At 41.2% G+C, this 22,802-nt stretch overlaps 2 protein-coding genes and 1 long non-coding RNA gene across 3 annotated transcripts in view; 2 read left to right on the top strand and 1 right to left on the bottom strand.

Moving 5' to 3' along the window:
- Positions 1–6,729: 6,729 nt before the first annotated feature.
- Positions 6,730–7,596, top strand: LOC111319212 (uncharacterized). The gene has a single exon (XM_022922026.2). It carries the CDS (start codon positions 6,730–6,732, stop codon positions 7,594–7,596), a length of 867 nt encoding a protein of 288 aa, XP_022777761.2.
- Positions 7,597–17,710: 10,114 nt separating this feature from the next.
- LOC148716989 (uncharacterized) lies at positions 17,711–19,837 on the bottom strand. The gene is made up of 2 exons (XM_088744323.1): positions 19,140–19,837; positions 17,711–18,633 (listed from the first exon to the last, which is right to left on the bottom strand). Exons 1-2 carry the CDS (start codon positions 19,528–19,530, stop codon positions 17,867–17,869), a joined length of 1,158 nt encoding a protein of 385 aa, XP_088600449.1. The 5' UTR covers positions 19,531–19,837; the 3' UTR covers positions 17,711–17,866.
- Positions 19,838–22,005: 2,168 nt separating this feature from the next.
- The window catches only part of LOC148716988 (uncharacterized), a 1,113-nt gene continuing 316 nt past the window's right edge, over positions 22,006–22,802 (top strand). The window contains exons 1-2 of the long non-coding RNA XR_015995660.1: positions 22,006–22,146; positions 22,784–22,802. The exon at positions 22,784–22,802 is cut by the window's right edge and continues 316 nt beyond it. This is a non-coding gene — a long non-coding RNA (uncharacterized LOC148716988). The remainder of the gene's footprint in view (positions 22,147–22,783) is intronic.

Genomic DNA, 22,802 nt, shown 5'->3' with positions numbered 1-22,802 from the left:
AAGTTGCGTGTTTCGCAAATTTGTCAGGTTTTTTACTTTTAAAACATTTTATGGTGGCACTTGACCTCATTTAGCTTTGATTTTCTCCATTTTTCCCATTAATTTTGAGCTTTTCATGCACAATTATCGATTAACTGGATCAAATGCATTCACTTAATCCAAAGTATAGAATGTGGCGTGTTTTTGGCCAGCCATCTAGAGGCGTTTGTTTACTTTTTTGTTTGTTGTGAGAATTTTGCACTCTATCACAATAAAAAAGCGGCTCTCCAAAAAAGCTTCTTCGCGTAGATCCTTGTTGTCGCTCTGCCAAAAAAGAATTTGTTCATGCTTTTAGCTGTAAGTATACCGAGTTATGGATGCAGGCGGGAAGTTTGGAGAGCCTTCAAAAAGCTAGAGTAGCTCTCGGCAGCGTCTCGAGCTACTCTTACGCATTTTTCGTGCTCTCCAAACTTCCCGCGTGCACATCCGTAACTCGATAAACGCACGCTAAGCATGAACGAATTCTTCAGTTTTCATTTTTTTTTCAGTGCTCTTTTTATTTATGTTAAATATTATTATTGTCTTATTGAACTATTTTACGAAGAACGTAATATGTTGACAAGTAACGTTGAAATTTAATCGCCACAATAACTTCCCTTTTTTCCAAGAAACACTCAGCTATTTTTCAGATTTGTTATTTGCTTAATGCAGAGTGACCACTTTTTATTGCCTAAAGTGTGTTAATATTTTTCTTGCCCTATGACGTTTGGAAAAATTTTTTTTGTCTTTTCAGACCCTGCGAACAATTTTTCGTGCTAAATATTCTCATTGTCTTATTGAACTATTTTACGAAGAACGTAATCAATATGTTGACAAGTAACGTTGAAATTTAATCGCCACAATAACTTCCCTTTTTTCCAAGAAATATTCTGCTATTTTTCAGATTTGTTCTTTGCGTAGCTAGAGTGACCACTTTTTAGTGCCTAAATTGTGATAATTTTTTTACTCTATGATGTTTGCAAACAATTTTTTTGTCTTTTCAGACCCAGCGAACAATTTTTTTCAATATTTCTCATAACTCCTCCAAAAAAAGAATGATCTATCCTTTATGATCTATTTAAGGACAGACGCCCGTCTGACAAATAGTGTCGCCATGAGTGACATTTGCTAACGGTCGAGGCTAACTTTTGAGTAAAACATGGCAGGCTGCATTTCTCTCTTTATTCCTACAGTAGGTTGAATTTGATTTGTTCCTAAGAATTGGGAATTCACTTAACTGCTTTTAAAGAACTATGTTGAAATTGAATATTTTGCTTATTGAGGGACTTCGAATTGGCTAGGCTCAACTGCAGTAATTGACTCTTTCACTGAAAACGTGACCTGTTTGCAACCTTTTCAATAGGCAAATCGAATCACGCGTGTTAAGCTCAAGCACGTGTTCATTGAACAGCTTTACATCGCTTCACTGCTTGAATAACGTGCAATAAGTTCTGTGTGATTCATCACGTACAACATATTGCATTTTATTTTGCTTGCTTAGTGACTTCGAATTGGTTAGGCTCAACTACAGAGGACTCCTTCACTGAAAACGTCACCTGTTTGCAACCCTTCAAATAGGCAAATCGAATCACGCGTGTTAAGCTCAGGCACGTGTTGGACAGCCTTACATCGCTTCTCTGCTTGATGAAGTGCAATGAGTTGTACGTGACTCATCAATCACCTTATTGCATTTTATTAAACCGGCAGGAGTAGCCCTTGACCCTTATTGGACAAAAGATGGGTGGGGCGTCCAATTTTGAGCTCTTTTATGGTAGAACTATGTTCAGATTGAATATTTTGCTTGCTTAGGGAGTACGAATTGGTGAGGCTCAACTGCAATAGTTGACTCCTTCACTGAAAACGCGAATATGTTTGCAACCCTTCAAATAGGCAAATACAATCACGCGTGTTAAGCTCGGGCACGTGTTGGACAACCTGCTTGATAAAATGCAATAAGTTGCACGTGATTCATCACGTACACCTTATTGCCTTTTATCAAACCGGTAGGAGTAGCCTTTGACCGTTATTGAACAAAAGATGGGTGGGGCGTCCAATTTTGAGCTCTTTTATTGTAGAACTATGTTGAGATTGAATATTTTGCTTGCTTAGGGAGTACGAATTGGTGAGGCTCAACTGCAATAGTTGACTCCTTCACTGAAAACGCGAATAAGTTTGCAACCCTTCAAATAGGCAAATCGAATCACGCGTGTTAAGCTCGGGCACGTGTTGGACAACCTGCTTGATAAAATGCAATAAGTTGTACGTGATTCATCACGTACACCTTATTGCATTTTATCAAACCGGTAGGAGTAGCCCTTGACCGTTATTGAGCAAAAGATGGGTGGGGCGTCCGATTTTGAGCTCTTTTATTGTAGAACTATGTTGACGTTGAACATTTTGCTTGCTTAGGGACTTCGAATTGGCGAGGCTCTGCTGCAGTAGTTGACTCTTTCAGTGAAAACGTGACCTATTTACAGGCATATGGTATTTCGTGGACTGGACTGGACTGGACTGGACCAGTAAAACGCGGACTAGTAAAACGCGCACTAGTAAAACGCGCACTAGTAAAACGCGGACTAGTAAAACGTGGACTAGTAAAACGCGGACTAGTAAAACGAGGACTAGTAAAACGAGGACTAGTAAAACGCGGACTAGTAAAACGCGGACTAATAAAACGCTGACTAGTAAAACGCTGACTTAACAACAACAACAACAACGAAAACAATTTCATACGAAGGCGATCACAAGACTTTATTTGCGAGCTAATTCAGTGAGTGACAATCCCTGTTTGACCTTTAAGCTACAAATGGGTTTGACATGCGTCAGATACAAACGATTTTATAAGTTTAGGCTAACAAAGAAAGAATTTTATTTAGCAGCAGTTCAAAATCTCAAAATACACTTTCGTTATAAATTTCTCATCTGGAATCTCGATTTTTCTCTTATGTTAAAAATTGTTTATTTCGTCGTAAATTTTACGGCAGAAACGCAGGAATTCGATGAATAAAAGTCGCACTAAATCTCCTTGTGTCTAGGTTGAAAGAGTCTCATTGACTTCAGCTTTTCGGTGGAAGAAACACCGATTTACACACGCCATTACAGAAAACAAACAAGCAGACTGACAACTCCAAAACACCTATTTGCATTCACTTACCATTTGACTTTCTGTGACATTTTAAAACGGAACAGAGGTAAACCTTCGAAGATTAATCGTTGTTGGAAATAAAAAATACTTTCCGTAAGATCTCTGTTTTTCTCTTCACGAAAAAATCGTCGCATGATCAGTTAACTCGTGTGTGTTTGTCACATCAGTACTGCTGTTTCTTCAAAAGCGTATGCTTCTTTCCTCTTTAATTGACAGGTGTCACATCGTGACAGTTACTTTTCAAAAAAATGTTTGAAAATTTGTTGGGAAGCCTTTTAACAACCTTTACAAATAAAAATGTTTCGGCGAAAGTTTTCTCTTTAATTTGAAGAACCTGAATGATTTAGAGCTACAATTACGATTTCAATTATGGGAATATCCTCCTTGAACTTAACAATTTGATAGCGAGTGAGTTATAAAGAAAACAAATGTTATTCAAATTTGATTTGAATAACCCGAATGATTTAGGGCTACAATTACGAGTTTAATTACGGGAATATCCTCCTTGAACTTAACAATTTGATTGCGAGTGAGTTATAAAGAAAACAAATGTTTTTAAATTAAAGAGAAAACTTTTGCCGAAAGATTTTTATTTGTAAAGGTAGTTAAAAGGCTTCCGAACAAATTTTCAAACATATTTTGGAAAAGTAACTGTCACGATTTGACACCTGTCAATCGAAGCAGACGCTCTTGAAGAAACAGCAGTACTTGTGTGACAAACACGGCATATGGTATTTCAAGGACTGGACTGGACTGGACTGGACTAGCAAAACGCGGACTAGTAACGCGCGGACTAGTAATGCGCGGACTAGTAAAACGCGGACTAGTAAAACGCGGACTAGTAAAACGCGCACTAGTAAAACGCGGACTAGTAAAACGCGGACTAGTAAAACGCGGACTAGTAAAACGCGGACTAGTAAAACGCGGACTAGTAAAACGCGGACTAGTAAAACGCGGACTAGTAAAACGAGGACTAGTAAAACGCGGACTAGTAAAACGCGGACTAGTAAAACGCGGACTAGTAAAACGCGGACTAGTAAAACGACAACAAAAAAAACAATTTCATACGAAGTCGATCATAAGACTTAATGGCAAGCCAATTTAGTAAGTGACAATACCTGTTTGACTTTTAAGCTGCAAATGGGGTTGACATGCGCCAGATACAAACGAATTTATAAGTTTAGCCTAAGGGCCTGATTACATGAGCCGGGCTGATTTCTTTTGTTTTGGTGTTCGCCATAGCGTGAAAACAAAAGAAATCAGCCCGGCTCATGTAATCAGGCCCTAAGAAAGAATTTATTCAGCACCAGTTCAAAATCCTAAAATACACTTTCGTCGTAAATTTCACGGCAGAAACGCAGGAATTCGATGGATAAAAGTCGCATTAAATCTCCTTGTGTCTAGGTAGAAAGAGTCTCATTGACTTCAGCTTTTCGGTGGAAGAAACACCGATTTACACACGCCATTACAGAAAACAAACAAGCAGACTGACAACTCCCGGCCAAAACACATATTTGCATTCACTTACAATTTGACTTTCCGTGAAATTTTAAAACGGAACAGAGGTAAATCTTCGAAGATTAATCGTCGTTGGAAATAAAAAATACTTTCCGTAAGATCTCTAACTGTTTTTCTTTTTACGAGAAAATCGTCGCATGATAATTTAACTCGTGTGTGTTTGTCATACCAGTACTGCTGTTTCTTCAAAAGCGTATGCTTCTTTCTTCTTCAATTGACAGGTGTCACATCGTCACAGTTGCTTATCAAAAAAATGTTTCGGCGAAAACATTCTCTTTAACTTGAATAACGCTTGTTTTCTTTATAACTCACTCGCCATCAAATTGTGAAGTTCAAGGAGGATTTTCCCGTAATTAAACTCGTAATTGTAGCCCTAAATCATTCGGGTTCTTTTAGCAATCATTGTTTTTATGCGTTAGAAAAAGATAAAAGTGTTATTCACCAGCATAGGTCGGTCCGTAATGGGAACTTCTGAACTGTTCGTATATTTCTGAACTGTTCAAAAATTGGTGTAGCATCCTGGATTCTTTAAGGCTCGGGTCGCATTACGACCGAACTGTTTACTCTAGGGATTAAACTCTGTCAACACAAGCATTTTCTAATGCGACCCAATTTTTGCGGTTTCCTAAAAGTTTCAAAATTCTAAAAATCATCAAAGACGCCGGTGTGCCCGGCTGACCGATTTTGCCAAATTTTTTTGAAACGAAAGGACCCGCGTCCGTTGCGGACAAAGTTGTCATTTGTGCGTGCGTGTGAAAAAAGATAAAAACCAAAAAGAGCGGGAAACACCATCCTCGGAGACCTAGGGGCTGTGGGTCGATTTCAAGTTAGGGCATGAAGAGCCCCTGGGGACATTGTCTTACAAGACTAGTTCCAAACGGTCGCAGTCGTTCTGCCATCTGATTGGTGCCAGAAAATCTTTGTGTTTTTCTGCCCAATCAGAGTGAAGTGTGCTTGAGAGTCCTTTCGTGTGTGTTAACACGGGCATATACTAGTAGCTCAGTTGCTCACTATGTTTGTTTGGACCGTGCTACGGAGATTTTCTTGAGGTGAAAAGTTTCAGTCTTGTAAGAGAAGTCGATCAGATTGTCCGCGAAAATCTTACCGGAAATTGTACTGAATACTTTCGCAGGTATCACTAGAGAACGTGTTTTAAAAAAGTTTGCGAGGTTTGTATACAACACGATGGTTGCAGTCATTAATATGTCGCTTTAAACGTTAAACGAGATTTAAGCTTAAATCTTTCTAGATTTTTTGCATAATTTGCTGTGACTGAACTTTGCCAACCCGTGAAGTTATTTCGTCTCACGGGCCACGCAGATATGTCGAGCAACTGGTACTTGCGCAACTTTCTGTGCGTACCAAAATCTAATCTCATCTTCGCTTTAAAAAAAAAGAAAAGCTAAGCGTGGAAACGTTTGCCTATTAGATGTGGGTAGATGACCCTGTACTACTAAGCTGACTTTTGCAATAAAGCAAACCCGCCCTTTCCATCCAATATTTCTTCGTCTTTGGTTTTGTTTTTCCCATTGAAAACAGCATCGGATCGATTCCCAATGATCAAAGGTATTTAACTTGGTCTTCAACAATCGACAGAAGAGGTGAAATGACAATGACCAAGGGACTAGAAGAGAGTCCGTGGCCTTCCTAGCTCAAGAATTTCAACACTCTAGACAGCAGTTGAAAGATTGAACTCTTTCCAAACCCCTTCGGTAACTGCCCGAAAACATCTCTCCTTCTCGCGATGTTCTCTTTGATCAGTTCTTGTTCAGATTTTAATTAGCTAACCGGAAATACAGCTAAGCTTTCTCTTAGCACTTGCTGGAGGTCGTCCACGACCTTAACGTTCTCTGCAACCTTGGTCGTATTGTGAACGACTTTACTACTAAGATCAGATTTTGGCGCGCACAGAAAGCCACATAGACTGTGGGCCTGCAGACCGCGAAGCCATTATTATTATAATAACTTTTTTTGGTCTGATTGCCGCCAAATCGCGCCTTGCCAAGAAAAGTCTGACGATTCCTCGTTTGGAGCTCGTGTCAGGCCATATGGCAGTCAACTTGTCTACAAATGTGCGGGTTGCGCTAGAAGGCTTCAGTATGACAGAGGATATACAGTGCTGGCTCGACAGCACTGTAGCCCTACACTGGCTGAACGATGACGGGGAGTACCGCCAATTTGTGGCTAATCGGGTTAAAAAGATCCAGAGCCACCCGAACACGCAGTGGAGACCTGTACCGACATCCGAAAACCCCGCTGATCTGGGGAGCAGAGGTGGCAGTGTGAATGAAGCACAGCTATGGTGGAAAGGTCCACTGTGGTTATCCGACCGATCTCAGTGGCCTGCTAATATTGTGACAACAGCGACAGATGACAGCAATGCAGAAAAGAAGGTTCAACGAGAACTTTTCGCGCTCGGTGTTGAAGCAAACAATGACTTTGACACTGTTCTCGAGAAGTTTGGCTTGCGTAAAGCCATGAGAATTTGTACATGGATCTTGCGGTTCAATCACAATTCTCGTCACCCCTCCAAGAGGATCATAGGACCTCTTACGACCGAAGAAATTCATCAACAAGAAATGTCCTGGATCAAGCGAGCGCAGAGCCAAGGGGCAAAGAAGGTCAAGTTTGCCCGTGACCAGGAACAACTGAATCTGCAACTAAACACCGATGGTGTATTGGAATGCCGAGGACGCATTCAGGGTGAGTATCCGATTTACTTACCAGATTCGAATTCTTTCACAGTGGAAATAGTGAAGCGAGCGCACGAGGTAACTCTCCATGGGGGAGTCAGCATGACTATGGCTAAAGTCCGAGAAAGATTCTGGGTGCCAAGGCTTCGACGGCTTGCTAAGAGAAGCACTGCTTTGGATGCAAGGGGTTTCAAGGTCAGCCCCTTCATGACCCACCTTTGAACCCAACTGCAAAGGAGTTCCGGCCGCGACGAGATGCAGCTGTGGCAGCGCGTCAGCGAATACAGGACATTGCCGAGCAAGACACTTGAATGTGTTTACTAAAGAAATAAATACATGGCAGCTAGCCCTCTAAGGGGCTGAATAGCGTATTTACAAAAATTGTAACAGAATATCTAATAGTATGACTAATGTAAGAATAATAATAAGCCTAAAAGTGAAATTGAATACTGTAAAATGATGAAACCTATTATTAAAATTAATAAAGCTATATTTACATAATATCATGCTCAATACAAGATTTCATTAAAAATGTGTCCCTGAACCTATTTGTTTTCCACCTTGGTGTTTCAAAACGCCTGCATCGTCTTAGATGGTAAGACGACTTATGGGCTGAGGCTAAAAGATTTCTTAACCGGTTACTCTTATCATTTAAAATAGAATTAAAGGTCTTCTTACAAGTATTTTCATTGTAACGTTCAATGCTTGCTAGTTTAGTGCTGACTAAAGCATCGCTGTAGTCTTTCCCCGGGAAAATAATAGCCAGCGCTCTTTTCTGGACACACTCCAGTTCCGTCTTGACTGAGATACAATGGCAGCGAGTAATAGAACGCCGGTACCGCATAACTAAGTAAGGTAAGTATAGGGTCCTTCTAGTTTTCTTATTATATTCAGATATATCTGTAAATATATATTCTGTATACGAGGGAAACCCTGACCCTGTACACCCCAAATAATCATACATAAATAGAATAAATGTTTGAAAAGAAAATTTGCCCTCAGCGGGATTTGAACCCACGTCCCTCTTGTTACTAGTCAGGTGTGATGACCACTACACTATCAGGACAACCATGCTGGCAACACGGCAAGCAGGCAATCTATCTATCTATCTATCTACTTACACACGTGCATGTGCAAGCAAAATCAAAATCGGCATGTTAAGCGGCGAGCAGTAGAAGCCGGGAGAGTACCGCTATGTCAAAATTGAATTCCTTAAAGTAGTTTCTGTTAAGTATGCGTTTTTTTCAGTTTATTGAGACTCGAACGTCCAACTTCTTTTTCATGGTAGAAAACAGTGTTCCATAACACAGCGCCGCGATATTTTAGCGAGTCTTTCATGTATCTTGCAATTGTTTGGAACCTGAGTAGTTTTAAAAGGTCGCGTCCCTTCAAGGTGTAACCATTTGAGGATGTTTTTTAGACAGTGAGTCGGAGAGAGTGGCATTATAGCCCTTGTAAAAAGGCTTGAATTTGTCTAATTTATCATACAAAGAGAGAGTAGGCCACTCGTCGTTTCTAAGCGCGTCAGATGATGCACGTGTTGCGCGTGGTTCGAGATCCGTGATCTTGCCAGTGCTGCTGGCGGTTCGAGAGATTGTTATCTGGTCTGGCATCGTATTTCACACTCGCACATTAAGATACGCTGTAATCTCCTGGATCACGAAGACAACATTTACGCATTTAAGATGATAAATCACTTCTGGATGGAGTATACAAGTCGGGAAAGTATGACTTCTAATCTGAGACTTAAAACATGAATTTTGAAGAATTTGCCACTAACTATAAAGTAATGAATAGTTCCCTGAGAGGACACGAGTTTACTGATAACGGAAAGTAAGGCTACTTACATTGTTACGGGGGGGGGGGGTGACAACTCCCGGGGGTACTCCCTTCTAGGGGCTTAATGGGGACGTGCGGCCAGCCAGGGTATATTTTTCGAGATTTTTGTCTTAAACAGGGTATCGAATCTATCATTTTTTGTCTTAATCAGGGTATCGATTTATCAATTTTTGTCTTAAACAGGATATCTTTTCTTGAAAGATAAACAGCAAAATTTTTACAAGCTCTAATCAGCGATATTTGCCTTAAACAGGGTCAGTCTATGAGGGGCCGCGCCGCACCTCCCCACCCAGGAATATATCGAGAACCCCCCCGTGAAAACTCCAACAAACGCTGTTTGAGCAATACTAGGTCTTAAATTTAGTCGTCCAGGAAATTTGGATCATCCTCCCGAATTTTTGCCATACTTTCCCGGAAATTTTTAGAATTCCCGGCATATATTCTAAGATTAGCCGTTTATTACTATTTGTGTAACCTTAAATATTACACGTTTTGCATGTTTAGCATTATTTTAACCATGAATAGCGTCTTTACAGTAAAACATTTCAATTTTAATTAACAAAGAAACAAAACATCTTTAAAATGGCCGTATTTTCGTTGTATAGCATGCATCGTTTATTTCCTTTAATGAGGTATTAGTTGTGCTAACCTGTACGAGTAAAAGAACTGAGCCTGAAGTGTTCTGTTGACTACGTTGAGTAACGAGAAGCCCTCTGCCGTCTTGTGTATGCCGCCACAAGAGCGAGATCGACATTCTTCTCTTGGGATCCACATTCCGGCACTGTAAGGCTCTTGTATGCCCTTCACTAGGTACTCCACGCCGTCTTTGGTTACTTGATGACCAACCACCATCACACTTTTCTCACTGGCTTCGGATGATTGCTCAGTAAACACACTTGGTTCTTTGCCTTTCGCCCTTTCAGCTCTTTTGCTTCCATTTGTTTTGTCACAGAATCCAACCACTGCAACAAAGGAGCACTTTCTTGATCGTGCAATGTCACCTTGGCTTTTGGCTAACCACAGTACAAAGGAAGAGAGCCTGGCCTCTGCTTGTCGATTTGTCTCACTCCACTAACTTTAAAGGTCGGCACACACGAGGGGACTAGTCCCTGCGACTAGTCCCAGCGACTAGTCCCAGCGACTAGTCCCGGCGACAAGTCTTTGAAGGGTTTACACGAGGGGACCGGTAGCAGGGACTGGTCCCTTAAGGTGTTCACACGAGGGCACTCAATTGCACAAGAACATAGGAACATTAAGAGGCAAAAGATGTTTCTTAGTCTGGGTCGTTACACGAAAACAATGAAAATTTGGTAACTTTTCATTGTAGCACTATTAAACCTCAACTCAAATGAACTACGCTTATTCAGTCGGATTATTCATGCTTTTACGTGTTCCGTTTTTGTTTTGTTTTGTTTCGTTTTATTTTTAACAGACACAGAGTCAAATAGGGTAAAAATTCCATCAAAACGGCTCCAAGTCATCTGTATATGTTTACAAAACTGGAAAGAGTTTTTCATTCTTCATTTGTAGAAATCTAGAATTCAGGGAAAATTCATAGAAACTGCAATGTTTACAAATACCGAAAGTCACGCAATCCCTTCACGGTATCTATTACGGCGGGAAAGCGGGAAAACAAGCCGGGAATTTGTAAGATGGCGTCTGGAGCCAAAGAGAAGCAAAAACAGATAATATTGCTTATGATGGTGATGCTGGATGAAGAGTTGCCAGTCACTTATGAAAGACGAATGTGGGCACGGCAATGGCTCTTACGAAGAGAAGAAAGAGGCGCGTTCCATACGATTTTTCAGGAACTGGCCGCTGAAGATACGCCTGGATTTAGCGAGTACATGAGGATGCCCTACCCAAAATTTGTTGCTTTAAGTGAGCTGATAGCGCCATATATTAAGAAGGAAGATACTTGCATGAGAAGCTCTATCTCTGCAAGCGAAAGGTTGGCCTTGACCCTACGGTTTCTCGCTACAGGCGAGAGCTTTCAGTCGCTTTCCTTTCAGTTTCGCATAGGAAAAGCAACTGTCAGTGGAATTGTCACGGAAGTGTGTGATGCAATTTACGATGTGCTTGGAAAGGACTTTCTTCAGACACCTCAACAAGCAGAAAAATGGTCAGAAATTTCGGAACTGTTCCATTTGAGGTGGAACATACCTAATAATATTGGAGCCATAGACGGAAAACGTATTCTTATACAGAAGCCTGCTTATGCTGGTTCACACTTTCATGATTACAAAGGAAACGAAAGCATAATCGCCCTAGTTGTTTCCGGGCCAGATTATGAATGCTTATACGTTGATGTGGGCACTAATGGAAGAAACCCAGATGGGCATGCCTGGGGCAGGTGCTTCCTTAAAAAGGCACTAGATAGTCCAGACAACCCATTAAATGTGCCACCTCCACGCCCACTGCCAGGGCGTGTGACACCAGTCCCTTTTGTTCTCACCGGTGATGAGGCGTTTGGGTTAGCAAAGTACATGCTTAGGCCTTATCCCAGCAGGAATCTCACTGTGGAACAAAGAATTGCCAACTATCGCATTTCGAGGGGTAGGAGAATTTCGGAAAATATTTTGGGAATTCTTGGAAACAGGTGGCGTTGCTTTAGAGTGCCATTTTTGTTAGCTCCATTTAAAGTAAAGAGAATTACCCTGGCTGCGTTTACCCTTCATAACTGGCTAAGAGCTGATACCAGTAGTCGAAACATTTATTGCCCACCCACACTTGTTGACAGGGAGGATCCTGAAACAGCAGAAATTATTCCTGGGTCATGGAGAGATGACATACCAGCAGATTCTTTCCTAGATTTACAACCTTCAGTATCAAGAAATTGCTCTAGTGAAGCTAAAAATATGCGGGAAGAATTCACCCAGTGGTTTAACAATGAAGGCGATTTGTCATGGCAAAGACATATGTGCCGATTGTAAACCCATTGGACATACAAAATGCATGATTAATCCTTTCATGATCACTCCCAGAGAAGTGATGAATATGTAACTTTTCCTTAGATTATCAAGACATTGTTTAACTAGCAGGTGATGAGAATTTAGACAATCATCAACTCAAGAATACTGAATTGATATACCACCAAATTCTCCATACTGAAGTGTAGGAGAAGACTTTCTTCAGACACATCAAATGAATGCTGACTGACAAGACAAAAACATGAAGAACTCAATTTGTTTAGTTTTAGTTATAACATGTACAGTTACAATAAAGTAACACTTGTGGTTGTGTTATAAGTGAAAACACCTCTTCCAGTATAATCAGGTGTTTCCACCATTGTAAAATTAACAAGAACAAAGGTGAGAAAGTCCTTGAAAAGTTCAAAAACCTATTACAATGTTATAAGTAAATATTGCATGAACAATTAAAAAGCTTGTTAAGTTTTCAGGCCACTGGCTTGCAACTGCCAATAAACATACAAACTGATCTTCAGCAACAGTGCATAGATATTTGGCTAACTTATATTTTGGTTTTATTAAGCACACTTAAACTCTATGAAAAACAAAACTGAACCATTTTAAATCAGCATCTTGGTTACCATATGTCAAAATTCTTCACAAACATACTGTAAGCAAAAGTATTCAATAACCTCATATGCCTGATGATTCTAACAATTATTGATTCTCCACAAGTTTATAATTATGGTGTTAAATACATTCAGACAACAGTATAGCCTGCACAACAGCAAACCATATTTGTGATATTTGGATATACAGCAATAAAAACCTCCGATGTTCTTTGATATCAATACTTTAATCCACACACTATCCACATGGCCGCCAACGAGTATCACAACAACAACGTTTCCCTAGGCATCACGGGATGCCTACAAACACAACCTTTTTACACTTCCGGTACAATACACTACATCCCTCCCTGTTTTTCCTTAATTTAGAGCGAAAACCCAAACATAAATAACACAACTCTTACAATGTCTTGCATAGAAATGCAGGCCCGGGCCTACTGTTCATAAACAAAGTCCAGTCGGATTCCTAACATAATATTAATGAGCCTACAACAAATAACATTCAATTATCCCTTAGAAAGTTCGTAGTCATCAAATCGTTTAGGCGGTCTGACATTCCGAGCTGGCCTAGGACAAACTATCTGGTTAAGTGGACTTCGGATAGTGGCAGTGGCCTGCTGAACAGACATCGATGATCCAGTTGGCCCTGGCCTTGGGAGTTCATCCTCCCCTTTTGCTACCTCGGTTTGGTTTGTTCCTTCTTGCTCTCGATGGACGGGAGTAATATCGACTTTCGCCTCCAAGGGTTTCTCTTGATACTTTTTCACAAATGAGACATTTCTTTTAAATTCGGCACCAGCTGTGCTTCTAATTGTTACCTCTCCTCCTTTCCTGTCTATTACTTCGCAAGGATTTGGGTCATAGTTTGGAGACAATTTGTTAGTCTTCGAGTTCTTCAGGAGTACTTTATCTCCAACCTCCACTCCATTTGCAACAGCAATTCTCTTTGCATCAACATACTCTTTCTGTGATAACTTCCTTGACCAGTCTCGATCGCGGACTTCCTCATTAGTGATAGGTGCCTCCCTTCGCAAGTCTGGCAACTTTGACCGCATTTCCCTTCCAAACACATCAGGTAGAAGGGTGTTGCCCCAGTTGTCATCTGAGGAGTTGACCTATATGCGGTTAGGAACGTCTGTAACTCTTGACGCCAATCTTTCCCCTCAATGTGAGCTATCTGGACTGACTTCATCAATGTGCGATTCTGACGCTCTACTTCCCCATTGGCCTGCGGCCACAGGGGATTTGTTGTGCGGTGTTCTATCCCATTTTCTGCAAGGAAGGCTTCGAATTCTTCAGATACCAGTTGAGGCCCATTGTCAGTCTTGAGTGTATGCGGCACTCCAAACCGGGCAAATATTGGTTTTAGAGCTTCAGTGAGTCTTGTGCTAGAAGTTGACCTCAAAATAACCACTTCAAAATATCTACTAAAATAGTCTACCACCACCAGTAAACTTTCCCCTGAAGGTAAGGGACCAAGAATGTCAGCTGCACAATCTTCCCAAGGGCCGCTGGGAGGAAGAGCTCGAGCCATAGGTTCTGGGGGAGCATATTCACTGACCACTTGACAACCATGGCAACTCCTGCACAGCTTCTCTGCATCAGCATCCATCTTGGGCCACCATACTTTACTGCGCAGTCTACATTTTGTTTTAACAATACCCTGATGTCCCTCGTGGGCCAACTCCAAAACACGCGGTCGCAATTCTCGGGGAATCACTAGCCTGGAACCCCGTAAAAGCAGCCCACCATATGTACACAATTCATTCTTCACATGCAGGTATGCAGGTACATTGCACTGACTCCAATTTCCTGTTTGGACACATTCTTTGATGAGGTTCAGCTCCATATCCTCAGCTGAGGCTTTTTCTAGTTCAGCAGGTGTCAAAGCACAAGGAACACTATTCTCAACCACAGCATGCACAAAGTCATAATCTTCTCCGTCGTTACCTTGGAACCCACAATTTAGCCTAGACAAGGCATCTGCGATATTGGTCTTGCCTGGTCTGTAAACAACCTTAAAGTGATAGGCCTGTAGGCGAAGGATCCACCTTTCCACACGGACAGAAGTCTTCGATTTCTGAGAATAGATGTACTCCAGCGGCTTATGATCCGTCTCAAGCTCAAACTCCCTGCCGAAAACATACATGTTAAAGCGTTCGCAAGCCCATACCAGGGCTAAGGCCTCTTTCTCTGTTTGGCTATATCGCCGCTCCACATCAGACATGCGTCGCGAAGCATACGCAATCACACGCCACTCACTTCCATGTAGCTGGGTTAAAACCGCTCCAAGCCCCACCGGTGACGCATCTGCCACAATTCTTGTTCTGCTGTTTACATTGAAGTAAGCTAGGACATCCGCGTGTGTGATCAGCTCTTTTAACTTCTCGAATGCCAACTGTTGTTCTTTGCCCCATTTGAACTCAGTATTCTTGTGGGTTAACCTCTGAATGGGTTCTGCAATGGATGACAGATCTGGGACAAACTTAGACACAAACTGGGCAAGACCGAGGAAAGATCTGGCTTCACTAACATTCTGTGGAGGACCTGCCTGTCTGATTGCTGCGACTTTCTCTTCACTGGGTTCTATACCGGTCTGTGTTACTTCGTGACCAAAAAATGTCAACCTAGGTAATCTGAATTCACATTTGTCTTTGTTCAGTGTCAGACCTGCTTCCCTCAATCGATCGAGCACAGCCAAGAGCCTCTTATCATGCTGCTCCTCCCCTCGTCCGTGAATTATTAGGTCATCTGCTATATTAGCCACGCCCTCACAGCCTCGCAATACGTCCCGGATGATTTGTTGGTACTTTTCAGGTGCTGAGGTGACACCAAACATGAGTCGGGTATATCTATAGAGACCACGGTGAGTCACGAACGTTGTCACATGTCTACTCTCCTCAGCTAGAAGTATCTGATGAAATCCCCACTTCAGATCTACACGACTGAATACTGTGCTACCATTAAGATCTAGAAGCACCTCCTCTATTGTAGGGATAGGCTGACGTTCCCGCACTATTGCCTGATTGGCACACCTCATGTCTACACAAATCCTGATATCTCCATCTGCCTTGGGTATAACCACAAGTGGTGAGACCCACCCTGTTGGTCCATCAGGAACCTCCTCTATAATTCCACTCTCCAACAATTCATCTAACTTTCTCTCGACTTTCTCTCGTACACCGAATGGAATCCTGCGGACTGGCTGCGCCACCGGCTTCACCGAATCATCGATATTTAACTTCAACTCGTAATCCCTAAGAAGCCCAACACCGCTGAAAAGTTCTTTGTACTTTTCTTTGATATCAGCTTCTGTATTGACGGCATTAACGGCATGGCTAGGCCCAAGTCGTAGCAAACCAAGTTTCACTGCTGTTTCTCTGCAGAGGAGACTCCTGCCATCTCCATTTATAACTACAAAATCAGCTTTGCAGGTCACACCGGTGTCAATGGACATTATGTCTGCTGTAAGTGTTCCAAGTGTTGGCAATGGCTTTGTACTTCCATAAGGAAATAAGGCTTTGGCCTCCTTTCGGGTCTGACACTGGATTTTCTGTGACTTAAGCCACTCCCAAGTTCCTTGGCCTAAAAGGTTGCATGTTGCTCCTGAGTCAACAAGGACATTTGGCAAATGAGTACCTCCAACTACAACAGTTACTATTCCACTCTTTTGGTCAGGCCTATCCTCCACTGAAAACACATAGTTAGGTGTTGAGTCTTGTCGTGATTTAGGGCTACTATCAACATAATTTGTGTTTGTCTTTCTGCCTCTTTCATTCATGCTAGATGCATTTCTCCAATCACGCCTTTGTCCCATATGGGAATCATTAGCGAGCTTCTTACAACACTTGACCTTGAAATGTCCAATTTCTCCACACTGAAGACACTTTCTACCTCGAGCAGGACATCTCCAATCTCTGGCTAAGTGATCCTCTCGACCACAATTGAAACAGCCCCTCTTCTCGCTACTAGTGCTCCCTCTTAAATTCACCACACTGTTAGCCTGCTCTGAACTTATGTCGTCTCCCCTTGCCCCATCGTCAACAACAGTGTTCACTTGTCCTGAACCACTGTTAGCCCCCATTGCTTCCCTCTGCAAATTAACTGCTTCCTGTTCCCAAGCTGTAACTAGTAGATCATTCAAAGTAACACTGCCTTCCTTTTCTAAAAATTTCCGACGCAATTTTGCCGAGTAACATTTGTCAATCAATTGATCCCTGATGTACTCATCTTCCCGCTCTCCAAACTCGCACGAAGCGGCTCGTAGTCTGAGCCGACAAAGAAATTGATCGACGGTTTCTTCATTACTCTGACTAATTTGCCGAAACAAATGTCTCTCAAACGGTACGTTAGCTTTAGGAATAAAATAGTCATCCAGTACCTTGAAAGTTTCGGCGTAGTTCTTCTCTGCACCATCGGGCACCAGTGTGAAATAAACTTCCTGTACATCGAGTCCAGCTGTGTGAAGTAACAGGCCACATTTCTGCGAGTCATTCGTGATCCCTTTACCAAGCGCGTATAACTGAAACGCTCTTTTCCATTTTCTCCATCGCTGCGAAACCGAATGCGGATCTCCTTTAACTTGAAAAGGCTGCAAACTGCCTACTTCCACAGCCACTGGGGTCGACACCCCACTACTTGTGCTCGCCGAACTGCCATCTCCCTCACTCGATTCTCCGCCAGGCATTGCAAAGAAGTATGTCCCCTCCAAACACAAAATGGTAAAAAGAAACTAGCACAAGGACATTCCTCGCCATCCCATCCTCGTCGCCAGATGTGATATTTGGATATACAGCAATAAAAACCTCCGATGTTCTTTGATATCAATACTTTAATCCACACACTATCCACATGGCCGCCAACGAGTATCACAACAACAACGTTTCCCTAGGCATCACGGGATGCCTACAAACACAACCTTTTTACACTTCCGGTACAATACACTACAATATTTCTTAAAACACAATGAAAATTGAACATTTATACCAAAAGAAAGCCACATCTTTGCATCCTAGTGCCATGCCATGCCATGCTATGAATTCAATAATTTTTATTGCATGTTTTCGTGGAGAACAGGGATGGCTTTGAATGAACAAAGGAATATAGATCTGTAAATTAATAATATTCCATGGCTGCATGGCTGTAAGAACGCATTTGCATGTTTTCATGAGCAACAGGGATGTTAGGTTGAAAATTACTGGCTTCACTTGAACTGTAGGAAGCCATAGATGGGGCAGGACTGTACCTACCAAGTGTAGCAAATTGAGTAGGGGCACCACTGGCAACCTCCATATCATCACTTTCTTCTATCTGAAATAATATATCACATATGCACTTCTTTGCCTTACGAAACTTTCTTTGACTTAATTGTGACAAGCTTAAACGTACATAATTTGCAAATTCTGCAACTTCACTATTTTCAACTGAAATATTTTGTTGTTTATGCTTTTCAGGCTGTTTCATAGCCATCACTGGTTCTGAAAACAACTCTAGTTTTCTATTTTCGCGGTCATCTCTTTGCTGTTGTTTTGAAGCTTTTCTAAAATCTTTCGGTTTTGAAGATTCTTCAATACAATCAACACTCTCATCTGTATCATCACAGACAGCAGTGAGGAACTTCAATTGACCATAAAATTCCCAGGCTGGAGTGTAGGTGTCAGTTGTGCCACTTCCAGATGGCTTTACAGATGCCTTAGAATGCTCTAATTTAAATTTTTTGACAAGCTCTTTCCACTTTTTCTTGATTTCATCAGTATCATACTTGTCCTCAAGGTCTTTCATAAGCATGTCATACAGCAAATCCTTGTTATTATCCTGGTGATACTGGAGATTGTTATGGTTCCAAAGGGATTCATTGCCTTGATAGAATGCAATGAGAGTTTCTAAGAAGAGAAATATAGATTTGAATACACAATGAATCAATAACATGCTAAAATTATTTGACATAATTAAAATAATTTAGAATTGGAAACAACTTAACAAAGTTTATGCACAATTCTACATTAAGCTTATATTTTGTTTAAATTATATAAACCAAATTTCAGCATAAGATGAAGAAGGAGGGGCTTCTGTTCAAAGGTATATACAACATGCATAGAACCATTCTGCTACATATAACCCTCAACATAGCTACCACCCAAAAAGGCAAAGGAAAGTGGTCACCTACTAGATAAGGTAAACGGAAATTACGGTGTATATATAAGAATGGATTATAGCAACTGTACACACATGTATAACTGAGGTGGTTAGTTAAGTTGGTGGTAGCCAGGGGCGTTTTTAGTACTAAAAGTTGATAAGTGGATTAAGAGATGAAAGTCACTGACAGATCCACCGATTGATTTGAAATTTGGGAAATACACTAACCAATCAGCGGTATTTGAAAGATTACCTATTTCTTGGTCGCTCCATTCCATTTCACTTTCCATTCTCCCAGCGGTCACAGTTTCTCTTAGAAACGATAAATCAGACCAGTACACCCATTTGATATTCTCTTGTTGCGAAGTTGATTTCTTCATGTACCTTAGAGCCATGCTTCTAAGACCATGGCAACGTTTCTTTATGTCATTTAGGCTTCGAGGAGGACTTGCCTTCTGTAACTTTGCTTGAAGAGGCGATAGCACTTTGTTCGTTTTGGTTTTAGTTACTTGGCAGTTTTTATCCCAAAGAACTCTGTTCTTCTTATAAAATTCTATGAGAATTCTTGTACTTGAAACACTCCACGCTACTCCTTCTTCTTCCTCGTCGACATGCTCTTTAACATCAACAATTTGCGCCGCCATTTTGAAACAGAGTGCGTATGGAGTTATGGGAGCTTATCATACTGACCCGTGATTGGCTTATCTACCGTTTAGTCGCAGGGACTGGTCGCAAAAACAGTTCACACGAAGGGACAAACATTTGATTCATGCGACAAGTCCCTACGACTGGTCGCACGAATTCAAACCAGTTTGAATTCGTGCGACCAGTCGCAGGGACCAAATTTTGGTCCCTGCGACCACAAAAATGTGTGGTTCACACGAAGGGACTAGTCGCATGAAACTGGTCGCTGGGACTAGTCGCAGGGACTAGTCCCCTCGTGTGTGCCGACCTTAACACCTTTTCCGTACAAACGGTAAAAGTCACGCACTTCCTTCGCCTCTTTCTTTACCCGCGAACTTTCCTTAATAAAAGAACGATCATCTTTCCGCTGTGTGTAGAGCAATGGCATTTGGCAGTCATCTCTGTGTTCATAACGCGTCTCTCTCTCTCTCTTCCTCTTAAATCCAAGCCCCATAGCAGATTTCATTGCACATTCCAATGCACTGCGAGAAGAAAGATATTTAAATTCAAGTGCAGATGGAACCACCTGATCTCAGTTGTATACTCCGAACATACCTTCTGTACGAAGCGTTGTAACAGAAGTGAACTGGAACTCATTTAGTCTACTTTCAAGACCATGTTCTCTTAGAAAAACTTCTATGCCTCTCTTCCCTTCTGAGGATATCCTTGTATTCTCCATGGTTTTCGTTGCAGGGTTATCATACTTTCCCATGCAATTTATGAATCACAACATTAAAATACTAAGTAGAAGAAGATTGCATTGACCAAGTTTGAAGAATGTAGGTTGGATAGAAGACGCTCAGTTAATTTTCTAATTTTTCATACATTTTGTATGTAATTTTTTTCCACGCCGCCACTTCTACCCTGCGAAAATTTACAGACAAATGTATGGAAAATTAGAAAAATTAATTGAGCGCGTCTTAGCCAAGCTACGTATCCTTCAAACTTGGTGAATACAATCTTCTGCTCAGTGTTTTAACGTTGCGATTCATAAATTGCGTAAAATTCGATTTTGGGAAAAGTTATTTGCCATGGGGAGATGACAAAACACGGAGCCCTACTCCATGGAGTACCTGGATGGAGTGGCCCTAAAAATCATGTATTAGTCAAATAAAATACTTTATGCCATGGTGAATCGTTTAGATGTACATATCCGGATATATTTTCAGAGCTTGTCAGCTCTCCGATTGTCGCAGTTCGATGTAGTACACGAATTGACCGCCATCTCGAAATTAACATTAAACTGCTGACCACTTCCAACGGAAAGCTTTAATGTAGCTAGCATCCATGAACGTTATCGTTAATAGGCCGACTACCACCTATTTTCATATGATCTTCAAGAGGCCAAAAGGACGGATTACCTTCATTCTGCAACAGGTTTTACGCCATCCAAAATACCTGTGTATGTATGGCGTCTGTAAGAAGTGTGGCGCTCCATCTAATAACACAATTGGCCTCATGGGTTTCTTAATTGTCGAAACGATGAGGATACAGGCTTAAATTTGTAGGTTGAGACTTAAAAAGGTAATCCATATCTTTAAACTGAGCTTCTCCTCACCCATCTATTTGTAGCGCAATAAATTGAAGTATGTAAACAAACCAAATAAAACAGTGACGGGTCGGCAAATAAATCTGACTGGGGTTGTTCATCTGGGAAATGCAGTAAGCTTAAATATTTTACCTCGTGCAGAAATCGAAACAGTGGGTTTTGTTCATCACATGGAGTTGTTTGTCTTCTCGTCAAAGGACTCATTACACAGCGGTAAAACCAAAATGGAGGAACCAGTAAGAGTGAGAGCCCTAGTCAACTGTCCCCCAAAAAACTGGATTGTATCGAACTGTGACATTCGGAGAGCTGGTAAGCTCAATATATTTTAGGATATGTACATCTAAACGATTCACCATGTTCATAAACTGAAATATTTTATTTCACCAATACGTGACTTTTAGGGGTACTCCATTAGGGTACTCCAAAGGGTACTCCATAGGGTACTCCATGGAGTAGGGCTCCGCGTTTTGTCATCCCCCTTTGCCATGGGATTCCCATACAAACACTGTAATTTCTGACTGCTTTTCCTACCCGTCAAGATGGCGCCGAAAACCGTGATAAGGCCTATTATCAGCAACGTTTTTGCAGCATAATTGTTTTTTCCGAGAAGATTTTATGAGAACTTCATAACAACTGACGCAGAACTAAATTATAAAATGCGACCTCTTACCAAGAGCGTTTACTCCGATGTCTTTGAGGTCTGTTTTTAGAGTTCCATCTTTTAGCGACGAAAGCAGTGTACTCCCACGCACTTTATTTTCCCTGAAACATCCACAATTCGCCTTTATCACGGAGCCGCCATCTTAAATATTTCATTACGTAATTTAATATGAAAGCGAGGTCACGCGTGGTCAAGGTCACGTTTGCAATCATGCCGAACCGAGATACTCTATTGTTGCGTGCCTTTGTGCCACAATAATAGATCAAAGCAGCAGTTTATCATTTCTTTCGTCAATTTCCGAAAGACAAAGCCTTGTAGCGTCGATGGATTATAAATATTAGGCGGGATGAAAGGAAAAAATTCGAGGTAAAAAAATTTTATTTCGATTTTTCATAGTCTATCGTTTGTTTACAAATTTTAGGGAAACAGTCATTCTGTAAATAACTGCAAGAAATGCCAGACAAACGTGTTAGATTTCACACTGGCTTCTCTTCCTTCCTATTCCTCATAAGTACTTTTAATGCCATAAAACCAACGCAGACAATATGTATCCTTGGTCACAAAGACAGCGAATTAGGAACAAGGGAAAATCTGATCTAAAAGTCTTGAAGAACACTGTCAAAAAATGTAAACTTTCTTTATTTGACCAATTTTATTTGTGCCTCACTAAGTTAAGGCTGGGCACTTTAAGTGAAAAATTGGCTGAGGATTTCATTATTTCTGTTTCAACTGTAAGTCGTGTATTTTTAACATGGGTTTACTTTCTGTATTTTTTATCATGGGTTAGCCAGGCGCATATATCCTCTACTTCCCATTTCTCAAATGACTTCCTACTTGATATATAAAGCGAAAACAGTACTTTTGCAAAGCATTACAACAGTAATACACGTAAAGCTGGAAAGCATCCGGATAACATTAGGATATTTACTTCAAACAGTTTTACTCACATTTTATTGGTCGTGCCATGGTTGCTATAGCCTAAGCTTGCTCTTTTCGGCTATAGAATCCAAACTTGTTTCTTA

The sequence above is a fragment of the Stylophora pistillata genome, chromosome 14 (assembly GCF_964205215.1).
Source record: "Stylophora pistillata chromosome 14, jaStyPist1.2, whole genome shotgun sequence".
Classification (NCBI taxonomy): domain Eukaryota; kingdom Metazoa; phylum Cnidaria; class Anthozoa; order Scleractinia; family Pocilloporidae; genus Stylophora; species Stylophora pistillata.
The sequence above is the reverse complement of the archived record's forward strand: the minus strand, read 5'-3'. Positions and strand labels throughout refer to the sequence as shown.